This window comes from Arachis hypogaea, chromosome 14 (genome assembly GCF_003086295.3).
Source record: "Arachis hypogaea cultivar Tifrunner chromosome 14, arahy.Tifrunner.gnm2.J5K5, whole genome shotgun sequence".
Taxonomy (NCBI): Eukaryota; Viridiplantae; Streptophyta; class Magnoliopsida; order Fabales; family Fabaceae; genus Arachis; species Arachis hypogaea.
In genome coordinates this window covers 101,179,272-101,194,919 of record NC_092049.1, presented here as the reverse complement: position 1 = coordinate 101,194,919, position 15,648 = coordinate 101,179,272, and the positions used below count along the sequence as shown (strand labels likewise).

At 31.9% G+C, this 15,648-nt stretch overlaps 1 protein-coding gene across 1 annotated transcript; it reads right to left on the bottom strand.

Annotated features, from left to right (window-relative positions):
* Window positions 1-3,076: 3,076 nt before the first annotated feature.
* LOC112742819 (uncharacterized) lies at window positions 3,077-3,877 on the bottom strand. The gene has a single exon (XM_025792057.1). The coding sequence runs from the start codon at window positions 3,875-3,877 to the stop codon at window positions 3,077-3,079; it is 801 nt and encodes a 266-aa protein (XP_025647842.1).
* Window positions 3,878-15,648: the final 11,771 nt, after the last annotated feature.

The following is a 15,648-nucleotide window of genomic DNA, read 5'->3' as shown; positions in this document are numbered from 1 at the left end:
TCGAAAATTATGTGATAAAAATAGAAAAAGATTTTTTTTTTTGAAAAATGTTTTTAGAATTTTTGAAAATAACTAAGAAAAATGAAAAAGATTTGATTTTTGAAAAAGATTTTGAAAAAGATAAGATTTTCAAATTGAAAATTTGATTTGACTCATAAGAAACAACTTGATTTTAAAAATTTTTGAAAAAGTCAACTGAAATTTTCGAATTTGATGAGAAGAAAAAGGGAAGGATATTTTTTTTTATTTTTGAATTTTTAATGATGAGAGAGAAAAACACTAAAATGATGCAATGCATGAAATTTTTAGATCAAAACAATGAATGCATGCAAGAATACTATGAATGTTAGGATGAACACCAAGAACACTATGAAGATCATGATGAACATCAAGAACATATTTTTGAAAAATTTTTAATGCAAAGAAAACATGCAAGACACCAAACTTAGAATTCTTTAATGCTTAGACCCTAAGAATTCAAGAATGCATATGAAAAACATGAAAAGACACAAACCATGCAAATGCAAAGATCAAACAAGAAGACTTACCAAGAACAACTTGAAGATCATGAAGAACACTATGAATGCATGAAAATTTTTGAAAAAAAATGCAAGATGAGTATGCAATTGACACCAAACTTATAACATGACTCAAGACTCAAACAAGAAACACAAAAATATTTTTGATTTTTATGATTTTATGATTTTTTTTTGTATTTTCTTTTAATTTTTTCGAAAATCATTTTGAAAAAGAAAAATAAGGATTCCAAAATTTTTAATATGAATTCCACGAATCTTATGCTCTTTAGTCTAAAGCTCCAATCAAAGGGTCAGGCATGGCTTAATAGCTAGCCAAGCTTTAGTATGTAACTTAGACATGACACGCCTAACATGCCCTACAGGCATGGCTTTACAGCCAGTCAGGCTTCAACATGCTTTATGAAACACTAGAATTCATTCTTAAAAATTCTGAAGAAAAAATTTTTTTGAAAACATTTAAAAAATTTTTTTTTTTGAAAACAAAGGAGAAATTTTTGAAAGATTTTTTTGAAAAAAAATTTTTTTTGAAAACTTTTTGAAAAGAAAACAAAAAGAAAGTTACCCAATCTGAGCAACAAGATGAACCATCAATTGTCCAAACTCTAACAATCCCCGGCAATGGCGCCAAAAACTTGGTATGCGAAATTGTTACTCAGGTTGTGAATTATTGTTTGAAATTGATTCCCTGGCGATGGCACCAAAAACGGATGCACAGAACCATGGTCTAAACATATCTTCACAACTTCGCATAACTAACCAGCAAGTGCACTGGGTCGTCCAAGTAATAAACCTTACGTGAGTAAGGGTCGATCCCACGGAGATTGTTGGTATGAAGCAAGCTATAGTTACCTTGTAAATCTCAGTCAGGCGGATATAAAATAGTTATGGAGTTTTCGAAATTAATACTAAAATAAGGATAGAAATACTTATGTAAATCATTGGTGAGAATTTCAGATAAGCGTATGGAGATGCATTCATTCCTCTGAACCTCTGCTTTCCTGCTGTCTTCATCCAATCCGTCTTACTCCTTTCTATGGCTGGCTTTATGTAAGGATGTCACCGGTGCCAATGGCTACTTTCAATCCTCTCGGGAAAATGGTCCAAATGCTCTGTCACAGCACGGCTAATTGTCTGGAGGCATCACCCTTATTGTTGGTTGCATCCTATTCCTCTCTTGTGAAAATGGTCCGATGCGCTGTCACTGCATGGCTAATCATCTTGGAGGTTCTCGATCATACTGGAATAGAATTTACTATCCTTTTGCGTCTGTCACTACGCCTAGCACTCGCGAGTTTGGAGTTCGTCACAGTCATTCAATCCCAGAGTCCTACTCGGAATACCACGGACAAGGTTTAGACTTTCCGGACTCTCATGAATGCCGCCATCAATCTAGCTTATACCACAAAGATTCTGATTAAGAGATCTAAGAGATACCCATTCAATCTAATGTAGAATGGAAGTGGTTGTCAGGCACGCGTTCATAGGGAATGATGATGATTGTCACGTTCATCACATTCAGGTTGAAGTGCGAATGAATATCTTAGAAACTGAATAAGTTGAATTGAATAGAAAACAGTAGTACTTTGCATTAATCCTTGAGGAACAGCAGAGCTCCACACCTTAATCTATGGAGTGCAGAAACTCTACCATTGAAAATACATAAGTGATAATAGAGTTCATTGGTCTCGGCCCCAGAGGGGAACCGGAGTAACCAAGACTACTAATACAATGATAACAAGTTCTATTTATAATAAACTAGTCACTAGGGTTTACAGAAGTAAGTAATTGATGCATAAATCCACTTCCAGAGCCCACTTGGTGTGTGCTTGGGCTGAGCTTGAAGTCTACACGTGGAGAGGTCATTCTTGGAGTTGAACGCCAGCTTTTGTGCCATTTTGGGCGTTGAACTCCACTTTGCAACTTGTTTCTGGCGCTGGACGCCAGAATTGGGCAGAGAGCTGGCGTTGAACGCCAGTTTGCGTCATCTAAACTCGGGCAAAGTATGGACTATTATCTATTGCTGGAAAGCCCTGGATGTCTACTTTCCAACGCAATTGGAAGCGCGCCATTTTAAGTTCTGTAGCTCCAGAAAATCCATTTTGAGTGCAGGGAGGTCAGAATCCAACAACATCAGCAGTCCTTCTTCAACCTCTGAATCTGATTTTTTCTCAAGTCCCTCAATTTCAGCCAGAAAATACCTAAAATCACAGAAAAACACACAAACTCATAGTAAAGTCCAGAAATGTGAATTTAACATAAAAACTAATGAAAACATCCCTAAAAGTAACTAGATCCTACTAAAAACATACTAAAAACAATGCCAAAAAGCGTATAAATTATCCGCTCATCAATTGACCAGCTATGATAACCTCCATACATTCTGTTCTAGAACTGGCTGATTGAGGTGACTGAGGTGCTGCCCTGTTACCAGTATCTTGTGGTTTCAAACTTTGTTTCCCTTCTTGCATTGACATCCTTGCAAATTCTTCCAATAAGCAGTTTAAGACCAGTTTTTTCTTATGTTGAGTGGCCTTATTCTAATTTTGGGTTGAGTTGTTGAATGTTCTTTCTCCTTCAGAGTAGATTCGCGTTCCCACTTGGCTGGCTTTAACCCATTCGCCAATGTCATCCTCTTTTACCATATCACTCTCTGTGTCCTTCAGCAGATCATGGCATCTTTTCACCTCGTGCCCCAATTTTGCGCAATAGGTACAGAACTTTTCAAGTCTTTCATAGCGCAATGCCACTTCTACCTCCTTTTTATTAGGTCCTGCCACTATTAACTGATCCCTCACTTTCCTGGCAACATCAATATTGATTTTGGCCTTCACAATCATAGTTTCTCTGCCTTGCATCTGAAATTTACCTATCTCCAACACTGTGCCCATTCTCTCTTCCAATTTACGTCCAACTTCGAGGGTTTTAAACGATTCTGGCAAACCCCAAAATTGAACCCAAATTGAAAAATTGGAAATAATCTCTTCATGACAGTTCTGATCTTCCTTCCATCTCTTGAAATGGAGCACATAATCTTTGAATAGCAATGGAGAACCACGTTCAACACGCAAGACATCCACTTCTTTATTAAAAAAGAATTGGAAGGAATTGTCCCCTTTGTCACTCACGCTAAATCCTTCCGGGTTTCCCCATATAGCCTTTAAAGCATTCCCCATGGTTCCAACTGAGAAGGTTTTGGAAGCAAAGAGTCTGCCATAGAGACTATTGGAGCAAGCGTTAATACCTTCTGATATGTCTGCCTCTTCTAGTAGAATCACATTCCTACCTCCTTTCCGGTTGTCTTCCTCGGTCCGATCTTCATCCCTCGTTGTCTCAGCCATGCAGATTACATAGACTTGTATTGAGATTTAATTAACGTTGACAATGTAGTCTTGACGGTAGTAGAAACTCCGTTAAGAAATCTTAACAGAGCACTAAAAAACCCTAACAGGGGCAACAATTCACATATGTAGTTTAAAACAACTAGGAATCATATATTTTTTTATTATTACTATATGTCTTATAGTATATTTGATGCATTAATTCTACAATATTAAGCCTGATTAACTCAATGTTGGTTATATTTATATTTGTAGGACTATATGACATAGTTATCAAAATCAAATCGATAATTAACCCGATTAAGTTACTGGGTCATTAGGTCAGTGGTTCAACCAGTGGATTATTGGTCGAAGTGTTTGACCCGATAATAATTAAATAAATATATAAAATTATAATTTATAAAACAAAAAAGATACAATAAAAAATATTTCAAATAACTTAAATTTAATTAAATTATATATAAATTTTAATTTAACCAATAATTTTAGTATGAGGAGAAAAATCTAAAAAAAATTAAATTTATAAAGAAAAACTAAATTTAAAAAGGCTTAAAGGACGTAAAGTAAGTGATAAAATTATTGTGATAATCAAAACAAAAATAAATAAAATAAAATAAATTAAAAGTAAGATGAAGTACAAATAGCAGTAATATTGAATTTTAAAGGAAAAACTTTTGGTGATTGAAAGTTAGCACTTGATTGTTATATACATCTATAATATATATTATTATTGGTAATGCATGTATTGAAATGTAACTGGCTTAGTGGAAGGAGCATGTCTTTTAAAATCCTAGGCATGGCAAGGTGCCAGGACAGTCTAGAATGCAAATCAAACCGGCTAGACTATCAGTTCATTGATTTTTTCGATCGAATCGGACAATTCGGTCTAATTCTGATAACTATGCTATATGATATGAGAAGTATAACAAACCCAAATATGTCAAATGATACTTCGGAAAAAATTTTGGAAACTATTCGATATTTGACCGACATTGTTTGACGTCAAACTAAATCTAACAAAGAATTCATTGATCACATGAGGAGTGGAAGCTAAAACAGAGAAAGTAATTCGTAACGAATCCTAACCATCGTAGGCTATATGATTTTAAGAAAAATATACCTAAAGTTTTTTCATGGTGAATATCATCTAGTTCTAGCTCAATGTTGAATTCAGAAGCTAGGAAAGATATCTAATACCATGGAGTACGTAGATACTAAAAAGATAACCTTTGCTACAAATATGTTAGAAGGAGAGGTTGATCACTGGTGGCGAGGTATTAAGATTCTCCTAGAATTTAAAGGAATAAAGATTACTTGATAAATTTTTTAAACAATATTTTTTGACAAATATTTTTCTCATAGTAAAAAAAAAGAATACTAGACTGAATTTATGCAAATCAAATAGAAAAGTATGATCATTGGAAAGTATATGGACAACAAGTTTGAGGAACTTTTCAAATTCTCTGTATTACTAAAACACCACCCTGATATTCAATGGAAAGCCACCGAATTTGAACTAGGATTATGACTGGAGATTAGAAAAAAGAATTAATCTCCACATACAAGTTTTTTTGCTATACAAGTCTTACAAGTCCTGAAATTCACTTACTCCCTAAAACGCGCCTCTTATGGCACGTATGTTTCACGCTCCTTTTTTCTTCTTCTGTCGTCATCAATACCACTTCTTCCTCCTCCTCCTTTTCCTCCTTTTTTCATTGGATTTTCTTCTGTTCCTTTCTTTTTCTCTTTCTCCTCCATCATCAGTTATCTCGTTGTTGAATATAATGAATAATTCAAGTTCAGATTGTCAATTGAACCAGAACAAAATTGATTATTATTTTTGAATCCAATCAAGTGGCTGAGGTGTGGTTCAATTCAGAAGAAAAAAATGCAGCATTAGAGGAAATATTTTTCTGTATTTGCAGCAAATTTAGGTGTAACACGAAGATATTTGGGTATAAAACGAAGATATTTGGGTGTATTTTTTTTCCCATAAGTTATGCATAATTCAAAACTCTTCCTCTTTTTCCTCCTCATCTTCTGCTGTTGCTTTTTTTTTCATCATCATCATCATCACCATCTTCTTCTTCTTTTTTTCTTATTCATCTTTTCCTTTTTATTTTACCTTCTCAAGTTTCTTCTTGTTTTACTCTCTTAACAAGAATAAAAACAAAAAAATCAAACAAAGAAGAAGAAGAAACACATAATGCTGTAAAATTACTTGAAAGAGGATGAACTTACATTCATTTAACTAAAAGAAAGAAAGAAATAAGGAAAAGAAGAAGAAGAGAAAAAAATGCAGCATTAGAGGAAACATTTTTCTGTACAAAAATGCTATTTGTACACTAAAATCATCCACTAAAATCAGCCACCAATGTATTTGTGTATAAATACATCTGTGCTTTAATTTATTTTCAATGTATATTTGTATTCCAGTATGTGTTTTATACTGGTGGCTGACTTTGGTGGTTGATTTTAGTGTACACATAGCATAACTTATTTCTGTATTTGTAGCAAATTTGGGTGTAAAACAAAGATATTTGGGTGTATTTTTATTCTGATAAGTTTTACATAATTCAGAACTTTTTCTCTTCCTCCTCCTCATCTTCTGCTGCTTCTTCTTCTTCATTTTCTTATTTGATATTCTCATAATTCTTTTTGGGAGAAAAAAATCAAACAAAGAATAAAAAATACATAATGTTGCAAAATCAAAAGAAGAAGGAGGAGAAACACAACGATGAAGATGAAACACACGAAAAAAAAGGAGGAGAAACACAAAGAAGAAGGAGAAGAAGAAGGAAGAAGAGGAGGAAGAGGAGAAACGCAAAGGAAAAATGACAGTTGTGGTTTTCATCGTGGAAAGAAGAAGAAGAGCGTTCATAATAGTGAAGGAGCACTTTGGAAACGTGATACACGTGTTAACATGCTTTTATGGGTGAGCGTAGCTTCTGTTGGCCCAACATGTAAGACTTGTAAACCAAAAAGACTTGTATGTGTAGCATAACTGTAGAAAAAATAGTAACTTTAGAATTAAAAGATTGCATTCTTTTAGTAAATAGATGTAAAATAGAAAAAAATAGTTTCTTAAAAGTTGTGTTTAAAAGAGAAAGACATGCCTTCTTTAAGAGAAAGAGAGATACAGAAACCATAAGAAAAATAATTTTAAAAAAGAAAGAAATACAAAAATAAATAAACAGATATCTTCTAGAAAACCCTCAATTCCGTGTAAAACATGTGAAAATTCTCATGGTTCGAGATCTTGCTATGCTAGACAAAATGTGTGCTAGGAAAACCTATACATTATGCCAACAACTACAATGTTTCATGACCTGCAAGTAACTCTAATAGCAGGCCAAAAATTAAAGGAAGAGTATTCTCTCTTAATGAAGGAGAAACAAATGATTCTCCTAACATGATCAAAGGTAAATGTTTTCTAAATAATAATCTCTTAATTGCCTTATATGATACTGGTGCTAAATATTCTTTTATATCCATTGACTATGTGAATAAGTTAAATTTGCTCAAATCTCTTCTATCTTTCAGTTTGCTTATTTCAACTCATATAGGAGTAAAAGTTTCTCACACAAATACTTATTTAAATTGCTCAATATTTAAAGAATATTGGTACCATCATTGAAATGGAGTGGCTATCCAAAAATGGTATCCTCTTAGATTATTGTAAGAAACTTGTTTGTTTTTCTAATAACTTTCTTTCCAAATCTTTTGCTCCTCATACCTTAATTCCATTCAAGTAAATGAGTGTCTTTTTAAAAAGATATCAGGTGTTCTTCTCTATTTTTTAAAATCAAAGGTCGAACAAGTTATAAACAACATACTTGTAGTAAAAGAATTCCCAGCAATGATTTTAACAGATATAATGAACTTACCACCTGAATGAGATGTCGAGTTTTCTATTGATCTTATTTCAGGAACAGGTTCATTATCCTTTGTACTTTACTAAATTTCCCTTTTAGAGTTAACTTAACTTAAGAAACAATTTGAGGATCTATTAACTAAAAGATTCATTAGGCCGAGTGTGTCTCCTTGGGATGCACTAGTTTTGTTTGTTAAAGAAGAGGATGGTAGCATGAGTTTGTGTATAGATTATGGACAATTAAATAAAGTTACCATTAAGAATAAATATCACTCCCTTGGATAAATGACTTGTTAGATCCGTTGTTCGGAGCTTTAGTTTTCTCTGAAATAAATTTAAGGTCTGGTCATCATCAGATCAGAGTAAAACAAGAAGGAATTTCAAAGACTGCTTTTAGAACTAGATATGGTCATTATAAATATCTTGTAATTTCTTTTGGGCAGACCAATGCTCCTGTAGTATTCATGGATTACATGAATAGGATATTCAAAACCATATTTGGGCAGACCAATTCTCCTCTAAGACTGAAGAAGATGAACAACACTTCAGGATTGTCTTACAAATTCTAGAGCAAAAATAATTGTATGCTAAGCTTGAAAAGTGTGAATTTTGGTTAAAATGAGGTTTAGTTTTTAGGCCATGTGATTGCAAAAAGTGGGGTAACAGTTGATCCTAGTAAAGTTGAAATAGTGGTACGTTGGGAAAGACCAAAGACTATCACTAAGATTAGGAGTTTTCTAGGGTTAGCATGGTATTATAGGTGATTCATTAAAAGATTTTCTCAAGTAGCTTTATCTTTGACTAAGTTGACTAGGAAAAAGTCTACCTTTTGTATGGAGAGAAAGTTGTGAAGCTGGTTTTCAAGAGTTTAAACGTTGGCTTACATCCACCTCTATCTTAATAATCCCCAATCCTCAACAAAGTTTTGTAGTGTATTGTGATGCATCTAAGAAAGGTTTAGGATATGTCATAATGCAGCAAGGAAGGATTGTAGCATATGTTTCTAGGCAACTTAAGTCCCACAAGAAAAACTATCCAACTCACGACCTAGAACTAACAACAGTGGTGTTTCCATTAAGGATTTGGAGATATTTCTCATATGAAGTAAAGTTTAAGGTGTATATTAATCATAAGAATTTAAAATATTTGTTTGATCAAAAGGAATTGAATAAGATATAAATAAGATGGGTAGAGTTTCTAAAAGATTATGATTTTGAACTAAAGTATAATGTTGAGATGTAGAGAGATTAACCGAAGAAGAAGACACCGGAAAAGAACTCAACGTAAAAGCAGCACCCCGCTGCCATAGTAGTTGTTGCCGCTGGAGTTGTCAATCGTTGTCGTGACAGTGTCCGGAGAGAGGGACTTTGAAGAGAGAGAAAGAGTTCGCAAAGGAGAGACAAACAGAACAAGAGAGACACTGAGGTAGAAAAAGGTCGTGGCGGAGGAGGGAGGAGCTTGTAGGCCATCGCCAAACTACTGCGTTGTCGGAGAACACTGCTGCAGTTGCTGGAAAACGCTGCTACAGCAACCAATTCCATCTCATTGCTGATTCTGGCATTGTTATTGCTGTCAGAGTTTCCTAAAAATGTCATGAGCTCTACCTTACATTGTCACTGCATCAATCTAAATTCCGTACTCTTTTGTTCCATTCTACTTCAATCTTCCTCACCCTTTAACTTGGTGGTCTCTTCGGTTCCTTGGGACCAATTTGTGAGTAGGCTTTATATTTATAATTATTGCCTTTGTATCTATACTTATTTTGATATGCGTTGCGTTTAACTTATAATTATATTTACAAAAACTACTATAAAAAAAGAATTTTAATTTGACTTGAATAATTGATTTATTAGAGCTAAATATTTATTCTAGTGAAAACCCATTTCTAATCTGCACATGAGACTATATGTTTTATGAGACTATATTATTTTAGAATTAATTATTGATACTTGCTATTCTGGAATTGTAAAATATGTTAGAATCCTTTATGATTTGGAAAGTATTATTAAAAGGGATTTTCGATGAAAAAGTATCATTTGATTTGGTTTGATTTGATACCTTATATATTTGAAAGATCAAAGATTTGTTGTATTTGAAATTATATGTTTTGAATTAGTTTGGCAGGCTTGAATTAGAAAACCGTAGTTAATGGCAGTCATGACGTTAATTTAGATGCATCTGACTCAGACCTCAACTAGCAGGGGCGTTGCCAGCCTAACATGTAGGCCACACGTTGGATCTGTTATTCTGTTTGGACATACAAGAGGAAATGGCTACCCTTAGAGGTGGAGCCACCCAAGTGTGGATTATTTGATTTGATTTTTGTATTGAGACCTCCTTTATTGATTCACTTATTTGTATAAATTACTATTTTCTAAATAAAATATATTTTGATAATATGATTTATATGGTCTCATGTGAATTATAAGTGTATTATCTAGTCATTGAGTTGTAAAACTCACTCCATTTTTTTTAAATTTCAGGAACAGATAGATAGTCAATTGTGAGCTTTGGTTATCCAAGGATAATTATTTGCAATAAGTACTCATTCTTTGTTGAGTTTCTAGATGTTATATGCTCCAAATGTCACGATAGGATCCAACCATATTGACCTATTTTATGTTTTTCTTAAAAATAATGTGTAACTATTCATTCTAGTATTTGTAAATTTATTAAAATTATTTGTAATTTTCTTATTTAACTAATATTCGAATCTTTTAGGCTTGTTAGGAAACTAATTTCCTAAGCATCGGTCATGGCTTTATTTTGAGCCGTGACATACTAAGATCTAAATGGAAGATTCCAATGGAAAGGGATGAAAAGAAATATAGCTGAGTTTGTCTCTAAGTGTCTCATTTTCCAAAGAGTTAAGATACAACACCAAAAATCTACAGAATTACTTCAACCTCTAGAGATTTCAAAATAAAAATGGGATACTATATTCATGGACTTTGTCGTATGATTACCTAGAACATCTTCAGGCTACAATGCTGCATGGGTGATAGTAGATAGGCTAACCAAATCTACACATTTTTTGCTATTAAGAATTGGTTGACCACTGCATAGGTTAGCTCAATCTTATATCCAAGAGATTATAAGGTTGTATGGAGTACCAACTAGTATTGTATCTGATAGAGACCCTAGATTTACATCTAAGTTTTGGATAGCTTTACAAGAAGCCTTAGATATAGTAAATTTTGTTTTAGTATAGCCTATAACTCACAAATAGATTATCAGACTGAGATTACAATTCAAACTTTAGAAGACATGCTTAGGACTTGTATACTCGAGTTATAAGGAAGCTGGGATACTCATATACCTTTGATAGAGTTTGCCTATGATAATAGCTACTATTCCAACATTTGAATGGCTCTCTTTGAGGCTCTATATAGTAGAAAGTGTTGATCACCTTTATGTTGGTTTGAGGTTGGTGAGAAGAGTTTGTTAGGACCTGATATTGTGAAATAAACCACATAAAAAAAAAGCTGCTCACTGTTTAAAGTAGGCAAAAAAGTTATGCTGATAAAAGAAGAAGACCTCTAGAGTTTAAAGAATGAGACTATATTTTTCTTAAAGTCGCTCCTACTACTCCCTAAAATCCAAAAAGTTAAATTCCAAATTCATTGGTCCATTCCAAATCCTTAAGATGATTGGACTTGTTGCTCACCAAATTGCACTTTCTCCTAATATTTCAAACTTTCACAATGTCTTCTATATTTTCCAACTTAAAAAGTGTTGTTTTGACCCATCACATGTCATAAAACATAATACAATACAAATAAGAGATGATTTGACATGTGAAATTATATCGATAGAAATTATTGATAGATCTATTAAAAATTTAAGAGAAAAAGAAAATTTTTTTAGTTAAAGTGGTATGAAAAGTTAACAAAAGAAGAAGCAATATGAGAATTAGAAGATGAAATAAAAAAATTTTATTCAAAATTTTATCAAAAGGTTAGTGAATTTTGGGGATAAAATTCATAAAAGATGGAAAGAATTGTAATATTTTTTTAAATAAATATTTGTCATAATGTATTTAATTTTATTCTCTTTTCTATACAAAAATAAGGTAATAATATAGATGTCCATTTTTACTAAGTATAATATATAGTTAAAATTAGTTTTAACCACTATATGATTAGAAAATAATAGACACAATGAGATTTAATGTAATAAAAATTAATCAGGAATAATGAGTCGAATAATACAGTGCTGCCCAGAGAGAGAGATAGAAAGAGAGAGAGGGTATTAAAGTTTTAAATAAATATATTTTTTTCTTCTAAATAAATTTTTTGGCTATGTATATATTATTGTAATTATTTATATACCACTAATGATTTACTTTCTTGCATCGAATTATTTTATATGTTGTCCATTTCTATATGGGATTTTGAATAAAGTTATTATTATTGTTATTATTATTGTGGTTTTTATCTGTTATTTATTTTTATGTTATTTATCATTAATTACTTTATTGCTTTACATTTATTTATTAATATTAATATATTATTATTAATTACTTTTTAGTATTATGATTATCTATTAATTATTATTATTATCGTTGTTATTATTATTATCCTTATTTATTATTATTATTATATTTAGTGTTATTTTTATTATTGGTTGTGAATATTGTTATCTGTTTATTATACTATTTAATTTGGTATAATACAATATTCTCTAATTAATTATGATATAAAAAAATAATATGTAAGACGGATTGTCAATTGTTAAAAAGGCAAGATACTTTGGTTGATACCGACATTCCTGCTTTATTATCACGATGTCATGAGACACACCAAGAGGTGAGAATTTTCCAAAAAAGTCTTTTATGTGTGAGACAAGCAAATGAAGAAAAATGAAAAAAAAATAGAGATATCATATAAGACATATTTACATCGTATTAAAAGAATTATTTTTATATTACTGTGATAGTCATGATATTTTTTGTGACAAATGACTGAAATCAACATAAATAAAAAATGTCATATTTATACATCTATGTACATGTATGTGGTTTCAGATTAAATATAGTGAAAACTTGTGAAAGATGGATTATTTCAAGTATGTATATTCTACAAGATGGTGTATAAATAACTTGTAAAACTTTATAATTATTTTTGTAATGTATGTTATTTTTGTGGCTGAAAACCAAATGTGTTGTATTTAATTTAATGATCATATTTGTATAATTATAATCAAATATTATATCTCATTGTAAACTTATATAATGAGTTTATGTTCCAAAAAAAGTATTACACCTTCTCCCTATCTGACTCACTTGTCACAATTCTGCCTCTCCATCCTTGTCACAGCTATGAGCTATCTCACTCTCCTAATTTTTTCAATGGCCTGCTGTCTTTCTATCCCTGTTCTACCAATCTACTTTAAAATTAAAAATATTTGTTACTGTAGGTGAGAGAAGAGGTGCTGGTGAGGTGATGGGTGAGAAATAAGGTGGAGATCGCATGGGGATTGCCGAGGGTGGGGTGGGGGTTGCCAAAGGTAGGGTTGGGGGTTGACAGGATAGTGTTGACAGGAGTGCTGTTGGGGTGGGATTTCGAAGACAGAAGAAAAAAAGTGTATGAACTAAGACATGTATGAACTATGAGATGAAGCGGAATGCTGATGTAAGGATGGTTTCTTCTTCTTTAGGTGATCGATTAAAAGTTTAGTTAACTAGCAGTGTAATATATGTCAAAATTTTGATTTTGATGCAAGAAAAATAAGAGCAAATTACATGTCAATAGAGGTTATAAGTCATTAGATTTCAGAAAATCATAGTTGCAAAAGATAAGTTAGAGGGAACAAGGTAAAAAGGTAAGTGATGTTTTTGTCCATACAAAATAAAGGATGTTCGTGGGAAGGAATTAAGCTGCAGGAGAGATTAAAAAAATTGGAAGATAGAGTTGCAAGAAATGAAAATGATGCTGGAAAATGAATTTTAAAAAAAGACGTGCACGACAATTAGTTCTTAGAATTTGGATGTATATTGATGCCATTGTTCGTTGCCATTGCAGATGGATTATTTGTTGTGTTTTTAGTGGTTTAGGAATGATATAAATATGCAAATTCTCCTAGTGCTATGTGTTGTGAGTTTAATATTTTGGATTTAGGAACTGAAATTCAAATATAGTTTGATTTTTTGGTGCATTGTAATTGAAATTGAAGTCACATGAATATGAAAAGACAATTGAGGAATCTTGTTATGTTTCTTTGCATCTCTCTTTAAAAAACCTTTACCCCTTTATTTATAGGCTTTGATGTAAAAATCTTTAAAATAATGAAAAAGCCTAAGCAATAACTCAACTTGTAATTTGAAATATATTAAAGTTTAAAGGTGGATGTTATAATATTCATGTATTGTTTGGAGTTTTGAAACTCCTTTACATTATTAATATTATAATTAAAAATTTTCTATTTTAACCTGTTATTTTTTTTTTGGATATGGACAAAGTCTAAGAGAAAAACCCAAACCCACCCGACCCGAATACAACAAGAAATCTGGACCGTGTGAATCACCCTCTCCTTCAGCCACTATGTTGAAGCAGAAAATAGGACTGCCTCCCTAACAACCTCAAGGTTCCACCATGTTGCTGCCGTGCTAGAAGTTTCAAGCTACCACTTGTCACTACACGCAACTCTTCTAGGATGCTGCCAGTCCCTGACCACTACTGTGCCACTACAATACCTAGCGCGCTTTTCTCTCTGGTCGTGATACTTCTATGGTCGTCCAGAGCTTTGAGAAGACACTGCTGATCATCTTCTCGCCGTCGTATGTTCAAACTTGGGTTCCATATTTTCCATTTTGCATCTCGAAGACCTAGTGAACCGGCGCCCATTCCTCATTTTGATTCACTACAAAGATTTAAATTTGACCTTCTTTTATTTAAATAAAATGTAATAATTTTTCAATTGTCTATCTGCTTTTTTTATTTTTAAATATAGTTAAATCAAAATTTTTTCATTGCAATACCCATTTACTCGTTTTATACTTATTTTATTTTTGGATTTGGCAATTCCTCTTAGTTGATATAGTTCATAGTATTTCACTAGTAATGCATGTTAAGTTTTTACTTGCTTGCAAATTGATGCTACTTTAAATATGATATTGCTATTGAGATGTGGATATTATATTGTCATATTTGTGTTGTTGAATTTTGTTCTCCTAGTATGTAAATGAAAGTTAAAACTTAAAATGATTCTTAATTGGCACATAACCGATTGTTGTTGTAAGCTATTGTGATGATATGATATTTATTCATAATTGCTAAAATTGTTAATTTGTTAATTGAATAGACTAAAAATTGTTCAAACTCTGCATTTCTTTTTTTTTTATTAAAAAAATTTGTACTTCTAGATATGGAGAAATGTCATTTGAAATTTGTGAGTTTACTATGTTTTGTAATTTTTTCTATTAGTGTAATTTAGGGAATTCGCATGATTGGCCAAAACAGAAAAGTAAGATAAATTTACTTGAAAAAAATTATTGATTTCAAGGAAGGGAACCCCACTCTAATTTTTTTTCTTTATTTTCTCAACTTTTCATTTGATTGGTTTTCTTTGAGTTTGAGACATGTGACTTTTTCTATAGTGAATTTTAGTCATTTGATAAATAATTTTTGTCTATTAAGATAAAATTATGTAGACTAATATGAACTTATTATTAAGCTTTGTTAAGAATTTATTGCCTAATTATCATTGTGAAGTGTTTAATTTATTATGCAAAAAATAAATAACATACATATTTTGGTGTTATTTGATGTCTTCGTTTGTAAGTCTAATTTTTGGAGCTTTACCCGAAGGCATTTTGTCTTATAGTACTTGGTACTTAGATCTTAATTTTTATTATGTTATTCTTTATGTTTAGATTATTTTCTTGCAATTGTCATTC

Bases quoted from the DNA above. Each gene is read 5' to 3' on its own strand.
- LOC112742819 (XM_025792057.1), bottom strand. From the start codon at position 3,877: ATGGCTGAGACAACGAGGGATGAAGATCGGACCGAGGAAGACAACCGG.